The following is a 13,754-nucleotide window of genomic DNA, read 5'->3' on the forward strand; positions in this document are numbered from 1 at the left end:
CAGGGTTTCGACCTGACTGCAATTTGTCGTTGTCACCGACTTGAGTGGGTAAATGCTCACAATCAATGGCGTCTGGCATTTTGGAGAGGTGTTATCTTCATGGTTGAATCCCGGTTTTCTTAGGTTTTCTTTGAGTTCTGCTCATGAAAAATGGGGGCAAAAACAAGTGTTGCGTTTATAATTTTGTTCAGTATATGTTGTAGTTTGCATCCTAATCGAATCTCTGATGTTATGTACCTTTAGAGAGGCATTTTATTGTTGTATGTTCAGCCTCTTGCACTGTGGGTCATCATATAATCTCCTGGCAAGACACGTGTTTATATGTTCTGTAGCATGCTTGCAGATTAAAAAATAACAAGTCACTGTTTACCTTGTGAATTCATATGAAAGGTTTTAGGTATGTTTGTACAGCTCTCACATTAGACTTGTTGTTTTCAACCATTGCATAATGCTTTTGACTTTTTCAATACACGTGGGTGGGGCTTCCCTGGATTGAGGGCTGTTGCACTATATTTTAATTCATTTCATAGGTCATTTTTTAATTACTTCAGCTGATGACTGACTGAGAACAAAGATTACACTGCAATCCTAATATGAAAGGTAAGTAGTAGATCAGTATGGTATTTCGTTTTTATGGTGTTATATTCATTATTAGAGAATTATCTGAGGTGCAAAATTGTTGGGCAGAGAATTAGAGTTACAGAGCCAACCTCTAACACAAAGTCAGATCCTAGAAGCAAAAAAATAAGGAATCTTGAGATTTAGAGGAGGTTGGGAGCAATAGAAGGGACTTTTTTGAGTTAAGAATACACACTTTGAGTAGAAATGTTTTTTTTTTTTTTTTTATTTTAAACCCAAGTTTAGCGTCAATTTAAATACAATCAAGGATGTAGCTTTGAAGTATGTGTGACCCCCCCCGTAAAACAACCCATTCAGTTTAAGATTTTAATTAAAAGCTAAAAATGTGTGTGTGTGTATAATAAAAAAAAACATTATAAATACCCTTTCCTTCTTTTTTAATAACATAACCTCTGTTTTCAGCTGCATTAGAGACTTAGAAAGGTGGGGGTGGAGAAACCGCATCACACTGATCTTCCCAGTGAATTGGGGGGGGGGGGCGTGTCAGCACAAATCTTGGCTATTGAGGACAGGCAGGATGTTCTCCCAGTACAGCCAGAAAACTGACCACACTAGGATGGGTGTGTTCTCATGTCTAGCATGGTTAGTTTGAAATAGGAAAGCAGGAAGATTAGCAGAAACGCCAGGTATTTCACACAAAGGAAGTAATACAAAGAAAACAGGATGTTTTTTAACATGGTGCATGGGAACGTGGTACAATAGACACATGTCAGGAAAATTAAATATTTGGGTAACATATTTTTTAACAAGATTTTAGAATCTTGGCAGCCTACATATTCTCAGTATAGGCTTTCGTTAACAAACTTTGGCAGGGTGAAGAATGTTTCACTTCAGTTTAAAACTTGTTGAGGCTGTGTGGATTATGTTCCCATTTATTAGAAGCTGAGGGTGGGGCCTGGAAGTTCAGGTATGGGAACAGATCACCCCTGATCAACATAGGTGTGCATAGCCTATTGCATTAGGGTGTGCACCTCAAAGCTCATACACATGACATATGTGTGTATATATAATGGCGGAGTCAGTAGAGCAGTGGACAGTGTCAGTAGGGCAGAGATTGGTGTAATTACTGCAGTGAATGGTTTTTATTTGTATTCTTTTATTTTTTATTATTTTTTCAACTTTTATTTTATTTTTTACAATTTTTCTTAGGAGCCCCATAAGGGAGCTTTTGTGAACTATCCGGGGTTTTAAACAGGGGGAATCTGTGCCACACAGGGTGATAAGGGTGTGGCCAGGCACACCTGGCACACCCTGTGCGCACGCCTATGCTGATCAACACCATGTACGTCTGTGGCCTGTGCACTAGAATGAGGAGAGAGCCCGGGGCAAAACTTCTGAACTGCCAGGAGGACTAGTTTTGGGACATACAAGGGTGAAAATAGATGAAGCATGCTAACCCTGACCTTCGCCTAGCAGGTCTGTGGTTTGGTTCAGAGCAGCCTCAGGGGCCTAAGATTAAGGAACACCCTGCATGTAGAATCAACTTTGAGGGGCTAACTGGTAAAGTGGGAAGATAGCTGGATTAAAACTGCAGTAAAGTGTTCTGCAGTGTAAAGGCTACTGTTTACTAAGTTGTGTAATGGCGGTACTATGTTCCGCATCCTAAGACAGTGTTTAGGAAAATGGGTTATGAAGTATAATGTTGTGCATGTTCTTCAGTAAATCATTGAAAGGCATTCTGTGTGTGGACATATGTTATTCCGGGTATCATTCTGTAGGCCAGGAGAGTAAGTGACACAAGATGATGGAGTATCTCCAAAAAGGAAGCTATAGTACATGGCTATACCATCTGGAGAAGAAGAGGGCCAGGTCCTGGGACTGCTTGGTGGGATCTGCCATCACATCTAGCACCTTTACATACTGAAGTTTATATAATTTAGATTAGAGTTTCAGATTAACCATAAAGTTAAATCCTAGGCAGTTATAAAAGACACAAAATAATGCAGCTTTGTATTTATTAAAACATTGTTAAATGTATTTTTTAAATACATTTAAATATTATACCAGTAAAGGTATCAGAATTTGATCTGATAGGAGCAGTGGCGGCTGGTGTGTTGAGGGCGCAGGGGCGCCGCCCCCCCATCCATGCGTCCGGCCTCCTAATCTGCATGCAGGGCGCCGGACACATGGAGTGCAATGGGTTTTTTTTTTCAATCACCTGATTAGAGCCAGAGGCTCTAATAGGGTGATGGAAAGGGTGGTCCCGGGGCGCAGAGCAGTGCGCCCCGAGCCCACCCATTGTGTGACAATAGCGAATGAAAATTCGCTATTGTCACACCGATCCTCCTCCTCCTCCATCAGGAATTTGGTCTAATACCAGCTTCCTGATTGTCCGCATGGCAAACCCCATGCCATTGGCCGGGTGGAGGAGGAGGTGGGAGCGGGAGGAGGACTCGAGAAGACGCGCCGCCGGAAGCCGCCCGCCGAAGCCGGAAAGCTGCCCGCCGAAGCTGGAAGCCGGAGTGAGAAGAAGCCACCCGCCGGGAGTCTGGGACCTGCTCCAGGTAAGTGCACTGGTCTGGGGGGGGTGGCACACTGCATTGAAAGGGGCACGCACGCTGAACTCTGCATTGATGGGGGCACGGCACAAAGTTCATTGCATTGAAGGGGGCACAGCACAGTTGCATTGAAGGGGGCACGCACGCTGAACTCTGCATTGTGGGGGCACGGCACAAAGTTCATTGCATTGAAGGGGGCACAGCACAGTGTTCATTGCATTGAAGGGGGCACAGCACAGTGTTCATTGCATTGAAGGGGGCACAGCACAGTGTTCATTGCATTGTGGGGGCACAGCACAGTGTTCATTGCATTGTGGAGGCACAGCACAGTGTTCATTGCATTGAAGGGGGCACAGCACAGTGTTCATTGCATTGAAGGGAGCATGTACGCTGAACTCTGCATTGAAGGGGGCACGGCACAGTGTTCATTGCATTGAAGGGGGCACGCACACTGATCTCTGCATTGAAGGGGGCATGTACGCTGGTCACTACATTGAAGGGAGCATGTACACTGGTCTCTGCATTGAAAGGGAGCATGTACGCTGGTCTCTGCATTGAAAGGGGGTATGTACGCTGGTCTCTGCATTGAAAGGGGGCATATACCATCTCCTGTACCATGACCTGTGACATGCCTGTACCATGACCTGTGCCATGCCTATACCATATCTGTGCCATGCCTATACCATCACCTGTACCATGACCTGTGCCATGCCTGTACCATGACCTGTGCCATGCCTATACCATGACCTGTGCCATGCCCTTACCATGACCTGTGCCATGCCTATACCATCTCCTGTACCATGACCTGTGCCATGCCTGTACCATCACCTGTGCCATGCCTATACCATCACCTGTGCCATGCCTGTACCATGACCTCAAAGTCACACAATTTTTTACCGCGTTTTTTGACGCGAAGCAATACCTATTACATTTTTCTTTTTGCGCCGACCCCCCCCCCCCCCCCCAAAATAATTTTTGAGCACCGGCTGCCACTGGATATGATTCTCTTTCAGTGCATGTACAACAGGACTGGAGTGTAAGAGGAAGAAGTAGCACAAGGAGCCATTCAGTTCACATAGGTAGTATGCTCATGGGAAGAGAAAACTCATAGGAAGAGTGACAGAGAGATGAGCTCATCACTGTGCTACCTATTCTTTCACTGCCCAGTCACAGAGTGAGTTGAAAGATGCTGGCCATCAGACTAGGATATTTTGTAACAGAAAAAATTGAATTGTAGGGGAAATGTATTTTTATAAGATATCTTGTTTAAAATAATGCTAAAAAATGTTAGTCAAGTAGAAAGCATTGCAAAACTATTTACAAATGAAACAAACAGATTGGATAAAAAAAAAGAAGGGAGAAGTGTAAGAGGGAGTTGATTAGGGGTGACTATGATAAAATAAGGGTTAATATGGGGTTAAAAGGGAACCAATTGTATTAGAAGATACTGACATCCTTTTCAGATCAAAACTCATCTCTTTGATCTGCAGATGAATGGAACAGTTCATTTCCATATGGTTACTTTGTATGGTTACTTTGTATCACTCTATCTTCAATCTGAAGAGTGTCCATAAACATTGTCAGATAGTTTGTCTTTTGACAGCAGCTTATTGAATACCTGCTGCATTTACACAGCAACTCCCAGCTGACATTTTAACCTCCCTGGAGGTATTCCCGAGTGTGGCTCGAGGTTAAATTTCAGTACCAAAAGCAATAACCCCGAGCCACACTAGGGATTACCCCAGAACATTACTCACCTTCACTGCGCTTCCCTGCCGTCCTCCCTGTTCTCCTCACAGTCTCTCCCCGCTCTGTGACCGGCCAATTGCCAGCACTTACCTTCTGGTTTCCTTCCCTGCGAGCATTGCGACGCAGGGGGGTGGAACCGGCGGCAAATTCAATAGTGTAAAAACACTAAATGACATGATACAAAGCTGTGATCCTAACAGATTACACTGTATCATGCAATTTCAGCACAGGATTGCACCTAGTGACGTTTCCAGTGCCCTGCCTGTGCTTTTCCAGTGCTTTGTGCCTGGAAAATTTTGAACGACCATGGCATCCAAAAAGCGTTTTTTTTTTGCGCAAAAATGCTTTTAGACGAACTGGAAAACAGCGACAGCGAAACTGAGTTACTTGAAGAACTGAGCGATAGCGATTCGTGGGAAAATTTGTCATCAGGTACGGAAAGTGACGACAGTGACAATTCTGATGTCTCTTTCTGGCACATAGCTTGTGGATTTTGGGAAGTATATCAAATGATTCTTCAGAATTTCCAACGGAGCAATGTGCCAGAAAGAGACATTAGAATCGTCAATGTCGTCTTTGTATGTGGTGTGGTATTGGGTTGATTATTCTCATGTGGTAGATACTTTTTCCATTAAATTGTGCCAGTCCAAGTCCATTTTAGGGTATGGCAGCCCACATTTAGAAATAAAGAAAGAAAAGTTCGCATAGACAATCAGTTACCCATGCAGGGGTTCATTCACATGAACATGAAAAGTCAACTGAAACCTGGTTCTCTTGTCATCAACAACGCTGCACGTCTTACCAGTCCCACTGACTGAATTGCCCAGCTCTCCTAGTTCACTAAACCTTCAGTTGCAACACCCTGCCTAATGGCCCACTCTTTGTCTCTGGACAGGGGTTCTCCTGACAACCCCAAAAATACATCACCTACCTCCTAGGATAAGAAGTCCTGTCTCCTGGCCACTGGGTGAGGCACTTCTGACCCCTGGTTGAGACCTCTTGTCTCTTGAGACCTCTCTAGGGACACCTAGAGTGAGACCTCCTGTTTCCAATATGGGACCTGTCCCCATGCTGAGAGCCCTAAGCTATCCTCCGGTTTGAGTATGTAAAAACCCTGCACACCTATGTAGTCACACAGGCTGCAGCCATCCAGTAAAATCCGGACACAGGACTGAAGGTTCTATCCTACCCAAGACATTTTGGAACCTTCACACTCGAGGATCCAATCCAGGTTTACAGAATCCAGAGAAAGCCAAAAACACAGCTTTCTCTGCTCAGAAACGATAGTCTGCAATCTCACTTAAAGGCTTAGTGAAAATCCTGTATCGTATTCTCCTCCATTTTCTCAACCAGAGGGCAGAAAGCACAAACTCCTCTCTAGAGATGGGCGAGGGGTTCGGACAGAACATTTGCCTCTTTGGTTGTTTGCCGAACACCCGAATTTGCAGGGTGTTTGCCAAGTGTTCGCCCGATGAACACCCTGCAATGCACTGAGCGCTGCACAGTGCATTATGCACTCTGATTGGGCAAAGCTTTACCCAATCAGGGCACAATGTAAACTGGCTGTTAAGGAGCGTGGCCGGGAAGCTGGTTACGGTGTCCTTAACAACCGATGAGTCATCAGCGGTCAATGGGTTTCCCCACTAAGAGCTGAAAAAAAAGTGCAGCTAAAAAAAAAAACGTACCCCCCCCCCCCCCTTCCCAGTCCATACCAGGTCCTTCGGCTAAATATTTGAATTTTTAGGGACTCTTCCCTTACTAGCAATGTGGTGGGGCTTATTCTCTGAGGCTCGAGTGGCAGAGACATTTAGAAAGACCTCCTCCTCACTCCTCACTGGAGGTGACTGACATGCTCTCCCAGAGCACTTTCTAATGGATGTCTCACACTCACCCCTCTCCCTCAGCTACAGTGAGCCATTACAAGTCTCTATTACTTACACTCAACATTATTCATCTGTTGGGCTGTGGACAAAACCTCTGCCAAGCATGCGCCCTTATCCGGTCCTTCTGACTGGAGGTGGTTAACTTTTGCAGCAGCCAATGAACCATTAACCACTGGCTGCTCTGCAGACCCTCCATTTGGCACAGCAACTGTCGTGTCCATCCCACTGTTATAAAAAGGGCTTCCTTAAATAATGCTACTTACTTTCTGACCCAACTATCCGAGTCTACCCTGTCTGTGCTCCAGTCACCATAACTCTGCAGCACCGATCCCATCTGCCCAAAGAGACACAGGTGAACAGAGTGGCTTGGCAGCAATCGCTTTGCACAAGTCACTTTTAACTACATCAGACTGTGATAATACATGCTATACCTGTAGCACCCTTGTCCTAAACAGGGCTGCTAATAAATTTAGCTGTGCAAGGTGGTAGCTACACTGGCTAATTTGTAGTCTTTGTGATCACTGGATTTTCTTCCTAAGCCTGGGTTAGCTGTGGTTTCTCCCTTTTGTCAGTAGGTGGCACTGTTACCTTTGGCATTAGTGTGATGAATTATAGTGATCTAGGTTAAGGATAGGCATACTTTTCTCAGCCAATTCTACTGGTCGCTGAGCATGCTGGGAGAATGTATTTATGTGGAGGAAGTCAGGTGGTCTTGGTCCTGTCTGGATGGGTGTGTGAGGAACAGCTGCTGCTGGGTAGGCCTAAAGCCTGAGACCTAGCCATGTGCTCAAGGCTTTGCAAGGGAGAGCCTGCTCACTACCTGGAGGCAATACTGAGAAGGATGGATTTCTGAGGAAGTACCAGAGGTGACTCTTCATGAGCCGGGGACTATGAAGCGGCTTGGAAAACTTTAAGAGAGAACTCATTCAAGAGAATTTTGTACCATGCTGCAAGTTATATATTGTTGCTATAGGAGACAGCTTATGCTACAAAGTACAGATTGCTCGTTCCAGCTTAAATGTGTTTTTTTTCTGTACTTCTTTCTACATTTTCTACATTTTTGTCTAAGGAGTCTGCCGAACTGCAAGTCTGTTGCTGTTTTTGACTAAGGGTGTCCTGTGCCCCACCCCTCTCTCTCATATTTTTCCTGTTGTGAGAAATAAACTTCTCTTTGTTCAAGCATAAAAGTGACTAGCGCCCATCTTTCTACCTTGTACACCACCCACCATGTCTAGAAACCTGCGCCCTAAGGAGGAATGTCAGCCCCCCCGTCTCTGGGGGTCACCACCAGGCCTCTGGAGGTGGGGGGAGGGGCGCTACATACCATTTGAGCTAATTCCCCATTCTGTTCACCCAGGGCAGTATCAGAGCTGTCTCAGGCAATCCCTTGCTTCACTACAGGGGGCCCTTGCAAGATGCCTGCCTATGGTTGTCCCACCTTTATCAACATTTTCAGACTTATTAGTTAACAGCACACCATCATCTTTAGTTTTAACACTTGCCTCCCTGCTACACAAGGCACTTAACAGTCCTCAGTCTCACTGCAGCTTCAGCTTTAACCTGTGCTTACCTACTACAAAAGGTATCACATTGCAGCAAGTCTCTTTTTAAACAAGAAATGGATTTACCCAATGGGCTTACTCCCATTTCACTGGGATTAGTCCCATAACCAGTCTTTTCTCCTACATTTTCACAGTGGCAGGGCCTTGCACTGTCACAGTAGTTAAATGGTATATTGGGAGCAGATCCAAAGGCAGGAGAGATGAGAGGGAGAAAGCTGCAGGTACTTGCTCAAGTACTTATTTTCCTTAAGTAGACAAGAAGGGGTGACTCAACGCTTTGGACCTAAGCCCAGGGGAGAAAAACTCAGCAAGCTATCCCTATGGGCCAGAGCACAGGGAAACAATACCCTTTGGAAATATCCCAAATATTTATCATCCCCCTAGCTTACACCACTAAGATAAGCTCCTCAGTGGCTAGGCACTTAATTTGTTACAAATTACTCACTGTGTTTATTCAGAAAAAGAAGGTGCTGGTAAATGACATTTACCTGCCCCTTCCCCAATCTCTATCCTGAACATTCCCCCCCAGCAGCAGCTGGCAGGAGAGGGAAGCTGGAAGCACCCAGTGGAGAGGGGTAGAAACCGGGTTTTAGCTGCTGCAGGGAGAGACACCGACACAGGGAATTGTTCCTGTAATTGTACCCACGCCGCACCGGTCATCCTCTCTGTCCTGATTCCTTCAGCTGCCCAGACCCCCCTGTGTGTCTGGACCCCATACAGGCGGACTGGTGGTACTCCCTTATCAGCGGCCCTAGGTGTGGAACGAGGTAAATAAAACTCACAGACTTTTCCGATCATTAGAAATCTTTTTGTTTAAAACATATTATTTTTATATATATATATATATATATATATACTGTATATATATATATATATATATATATATATATATATATATATATATATATATATATATATATATACTTAGTATAGCCAATGTGCTTCAGGGTTTGAGGCACATCCACACCAACAGAGCACAGGCCCAACTTTTCCTAAGGTTCCCCACCCTGGTTTCTGAACCATGCACTGATTTACAGTTCCAAGCTTTATAGTTTAACTAAAAGCAATCCTTTTTTTATTCATTTTTGAACACTGTAAGGGAGGGTTTAAACCCCCATCAGTTGTTCTTTTTTTTCCATCTGTGTCCCATTGTGGAGATTTCCCTCCACTTCCTGTCCCTTAGTCAAAACAACTAGTGAGAGGTTTTCCCTCCAAAATCGGAATCTAGGTGTGCCACCAGAACTAGTGTACCCATTGGGAGATTTCCCCTCTATTAGTGTTCTGTTGTATACCCAAAATTTGGGATTATCTTTTACTTACACTGTTGATGATAACGGTAAACAGGACAAATAGAGAGGGTGAATCTCTCTAAATGGGGTCAAAGACAGCAATAAAAACTGACAGGTGTTTTAATCCCTCTATATTCTTTAAAAAAAAAAAAACATTTTGCCTTTAATTATACTTTAAGCCTTGAAAAAGAGGTCAAACCCCCAAAACATGATCACTATATTATATGCTCTCATTTTCAAATAAACGTAAGATTTCTAATTATCTTGGTTTTGAAGACCACGTTTCTCCCATTGCTACAGCCATCACAAGTAATGATAAACTTTGATGCCCACAGAGAATCCTTTCCTACAAGGTTTAGCACTACCTTACACATTCACGCCAATAGAGTTACAGGAGGGGACATTTCCCCAAAGCATGTCAGTGGTGACAGAAGGAGAGGAAGTGTAATGTCTGTGTCATCCTTGTACATTTCTCCCAGCGTATTACTTATGATTGGTCTAACAAGTGAGCCAAAGAACATGCCCACTAGTATACCTGATGCAAAGCTCTTCTACCTAGCCTCTCAGAGTTCTTTACTTGCTTTAATTTTGTTCAGTTCAGTTTCAAATTTTAATTTCTATTTTTTATCTCCAGGCTTTGCTGCAGACATGTTTTTAACTGATCCAGTTACAATTGTCCTCTCTAGTGTCATCTGTGCTTTACTGGCAATTCTTCTGTTCGATGAGAAAAAAAAACGTCATCCAAATTATCCTCCTGGACCACCATGTTTGCCTATTATTGGAAACATGCACATTATAAATCTGAATAAACCCTACATAACATTTCACAAGGTATGTTCTTGGTTTTTTAAAATATGTTGTTAAAGTGTACGTCGGGCATCACTAAATGGCGGACCGCGGTCCAGACTGAGTAGCAGTCCTATCACCATGGCAGCACCACATAGCAGCCAGGCTGTCTCCACTGCAGCTGCTCATAAGTGATAAGCCAAACATATCTGGGTTTGACTCAAACAGGGTTTGGGTAACATTCTAAAGATCGGGTGCCAAATCCAAACCCCAATAAAGTCAATTGGAGCAGCTTGTTTAAAAAAAAAAAAAATGCAATGGCCTTTTTCTAGGCTAAAAGGTAAGGGATTGTCAAACAAATGACATGGGGGTCTGGTCACATTATGTGCAAATTCCTCATAAAATTATTATATACTGTGTAAAATTACAGCTCCCAGCCGCTTCATTCTGGTTGTAACAGAATACCTGAGTTTCCTCTGGTAAGATACCTCCTCACGCTGAGGGGGGTCATATGGCCTGGTATGGTTCAGAGGGTGGGGTTGCATGCTTATCCCCCTTTTATTTCCTGTCCTGCCAGGCTGCATGCTCAGATAAGTGTCTGGTGTGGAGGCAACCTTGTACTTTTTCTTCTTAATTTTATTTTTAGGATTACCCCTATAGCTCAACCTAAGGGTCTATAAATAAAATTTGGGGGACCTCACATCATGTGACCTGAAAAAAAAAACACACTTTTTTTTTATCCCCAGTTTCTTTGTTTACATGGCTGGAGAGGCCATTCATGTGTATCTATTTCATTATCCTAGATGAGGATCTAAAGTAGATCTTAAAAAGGGGTCCCACTGTCTTCTGGGACCTGTGTGTGTCTCCCAGAAGGCAGCAGAGGGGGAGGAGGAGGGGCCGGAAATTTCATAGATCGCATGCAATCGTTGTGCAGTGATCTTACCTGGAAGTGGGAGTGGGTACCTGGTTTTGATGGGTATCCTCTCCCCCCTCCCCCCCAAAAGGTGCCAAATGTGGCAGCAGAGAGGGGAGGAAGCAAACAAATGGTGCTTCCCTTTTGGGTGGAGCTCCACTTTAACCTCCTCCTTCTACCTGTGTCATGCACTTTAAAGTCTATACCTGTTTAGACTGTAAGCTCTGATGAGCAGAGCCCGCTGATTCCTCTTGTATTGAATTGTATTGTAATAGTACTATCTGCCTCCATTTCGTAAAGCGCTGCACAAACTGTTGGCAATATATACAGTAAATCATGAATATTAATATTAGTAAAGCTGAAAAACAGGCAAACAGGTAAATACAGTTCATCCGGAAAGTATTCACAGCGCTTCACTTTTTCCACATTTTTTTTATGTTACAGCCATATTCCAAAATGGATTAAATTCAAACAATGCTACATAATGACAACGTGAAAGAAGTTTGTTTGAAATTTTTGCAAATGTATTAAATGTATTAAAAATACAAAACGAAAATAATCCCATGTACATAAGTATTCACAGCCTTTGCCATGACACTCAAGATTGAGCTCAGGTGCATCCTGTCTCCACTGATCATCCTTGAGATGTTAATGCAACTTAATTGGAGTCCACCTGTGGTAAATTCAGTTGATTGGACATGATTTTGGAAAGGCACACAACTGTCTATATAAGGTCCCACAGTTAACAGTGCATGACAGAGCACAAACCAAGCCATGAAGTCCAAAGAATTGTCTGTAGACCTCCAAGACATGATTGTATTGAGGCACGGATCTGGGGAAGGGTACAGAAAAATGTCTGCAGCATTGAAGATCCCAATGAGCAAGGTGGCCTCCATCATCCATAAATGGAAGAAGTTTAGAACCACCAGGACTCTTCCTAGAGTGGGCCGCCCAGCCAAATTGAGCGATCAGGGGAGAAGGGCCTTAGTCAAGGAGGTGACCAAGAACCCGTTAGTCTCGCTGACAGAGCTCTAGCGTTTCTCTGTGGAGAGAGAAGAACCTTCCAGAAGAACAACAATCTCTGCAGCACTCCACCAATCAGGCCTGTATGGTAGAGTGAAGGACTCTCAGACCATGAGAAACAAAATTATGTGGTCTGATGGAACAAAGATTGAACTCTTGAGATTAATGGCCTGAATGGTAAGTGTCTTTTCTGAAGAAAACCAGGCACCTCTTATCACCTGGCCAATACCATCTCTACAGTGACATTTGGTTGTGGCAGCATAATGCGGTGGGGATGTTTTTCAGCAGCAGGAACTTGGAGATTAATCAGGATGGAGGGAAAGATGAATGCAGCAATGTACAGAGACATCCTTGATGAAAACCTTCTCCAGAGCTCTCTGGACCTCAGACTGGGGCGAAGGTTCATCTTCCAACAGTACAACGACCCTAAGCACGTAGCCAAGATAACAAAGGAGTGGCTACAGGAAAACTCTGTGAATGTCCTTGAGTGGCCCAGCCAGAGCCCAGACTTGAACTCAATTGAACATCTGTGGAGAGATTTGAAAATGGCTGTGTGCCAATGCTCCCCATCCAACCTGATGGAGTCTGAGAAGTCCTGCAAAAAAGAATGGGAGAACCTGCCCAAAAATAGGTGTGCCAAGCTTGTAGCATCATGCTGAAAAAGACTTGAGGCTGTAATTGGTGCCAAAGGTGCTTCAACCAAGTATTGGGCAAAGGCATGGGATTTTTTTCGTTTTTATTTTTAATAAACTTGCAAAGATTTGAAACAAACTTCTTTCACGTTGTCATTATGGGGTATTATTTGTAGAATTTTGAGGAAAATAATAAATTTAATCCATTTTGGAATAAGGCTGTGACATAACAAAATGTGGAAAAAGTGAAGCGCTGTGAATACCAGATGCACTGTACATATATTAAATACATGTATAAGAGCAGTTTTACGTGCCAAAAATTTTCTCAGTCTTGAGCTTTAGACAAAGCTGCCCCCCAACCTAGCTCTGTGCAGCAGGCAAATGGACCTGATCTTTCCCTGATGAAGTTTCATTTTCCATACAGGTCTCCCCACCACTCCTACCCTGTGAAATTCTCCTTACACTGCAGTATACCCGACTGGCTCCTTCTGCTGCTCCTACCACTTCCTGCCTGAGCTCTGCTCTAGAGCCTGAAATCAAACCAAACTTAGGTACCTACACTGTTAAAAAATATAGGATTTGAGTACTTACTACAAAATAATTTTTTTGAGCATATTGAAGGACACAGACATTGTTAGGTTATGCTGCCGCCTGCAGAAGAAATAGGCACTGACAGGAAAAAAGCACTGGCCAGCACAGGATAATCTTGCCCACAACCATCATGCCTCAGTTTTGTACTATAATAGTACCAAGAACATGAGAATAAATACACAGACACAC

The 13,754-nt window shown here is 43.8% G+C and overlaps 1 protein-coding gene across 1 annotated transcript in view; it reads left to right on the forward strand.

Moving 5' to 3' along the window:
- Nucleotides 1-479: 479 nt before the first annotated feature.
- The window catches only part of LOC309549022 (cytochrome P450 2K1-like), a 58,917-nt gene continuing 45,642 nt past the window's right edge, over nucleotides 480-13,754 (forward strand). The window contains exons 1-2 of the mRNA XM_082248964.1: nucleotides 480-600; nucleotides 10,255-10,451. Coding sequence (XP_082105090.1) covers nucleotides 594-600; nucleotides 10,255-10,451 — 204 coding nt within the window. The 5' untranslated portion in view covers nucleotides 480-593. The remainder of the gene's footprint in view (nucleotides 601-10,254; nucleotides 10,452-13,754) is intronic.

The sequence above is a fragment of the Pelophylax lessonae genome (genome assembly GCF_965119305.1).
Source record: "Pelophylax lessonae genome assembly, chromosome: 3".
NCBI classification, from domain to species: domain Eukaryota; kingdom Metazoa; phylum Chordata; class Amphibia; order Anura; family Ranidae; genus Pelophylax; species Pelophylax lessonae.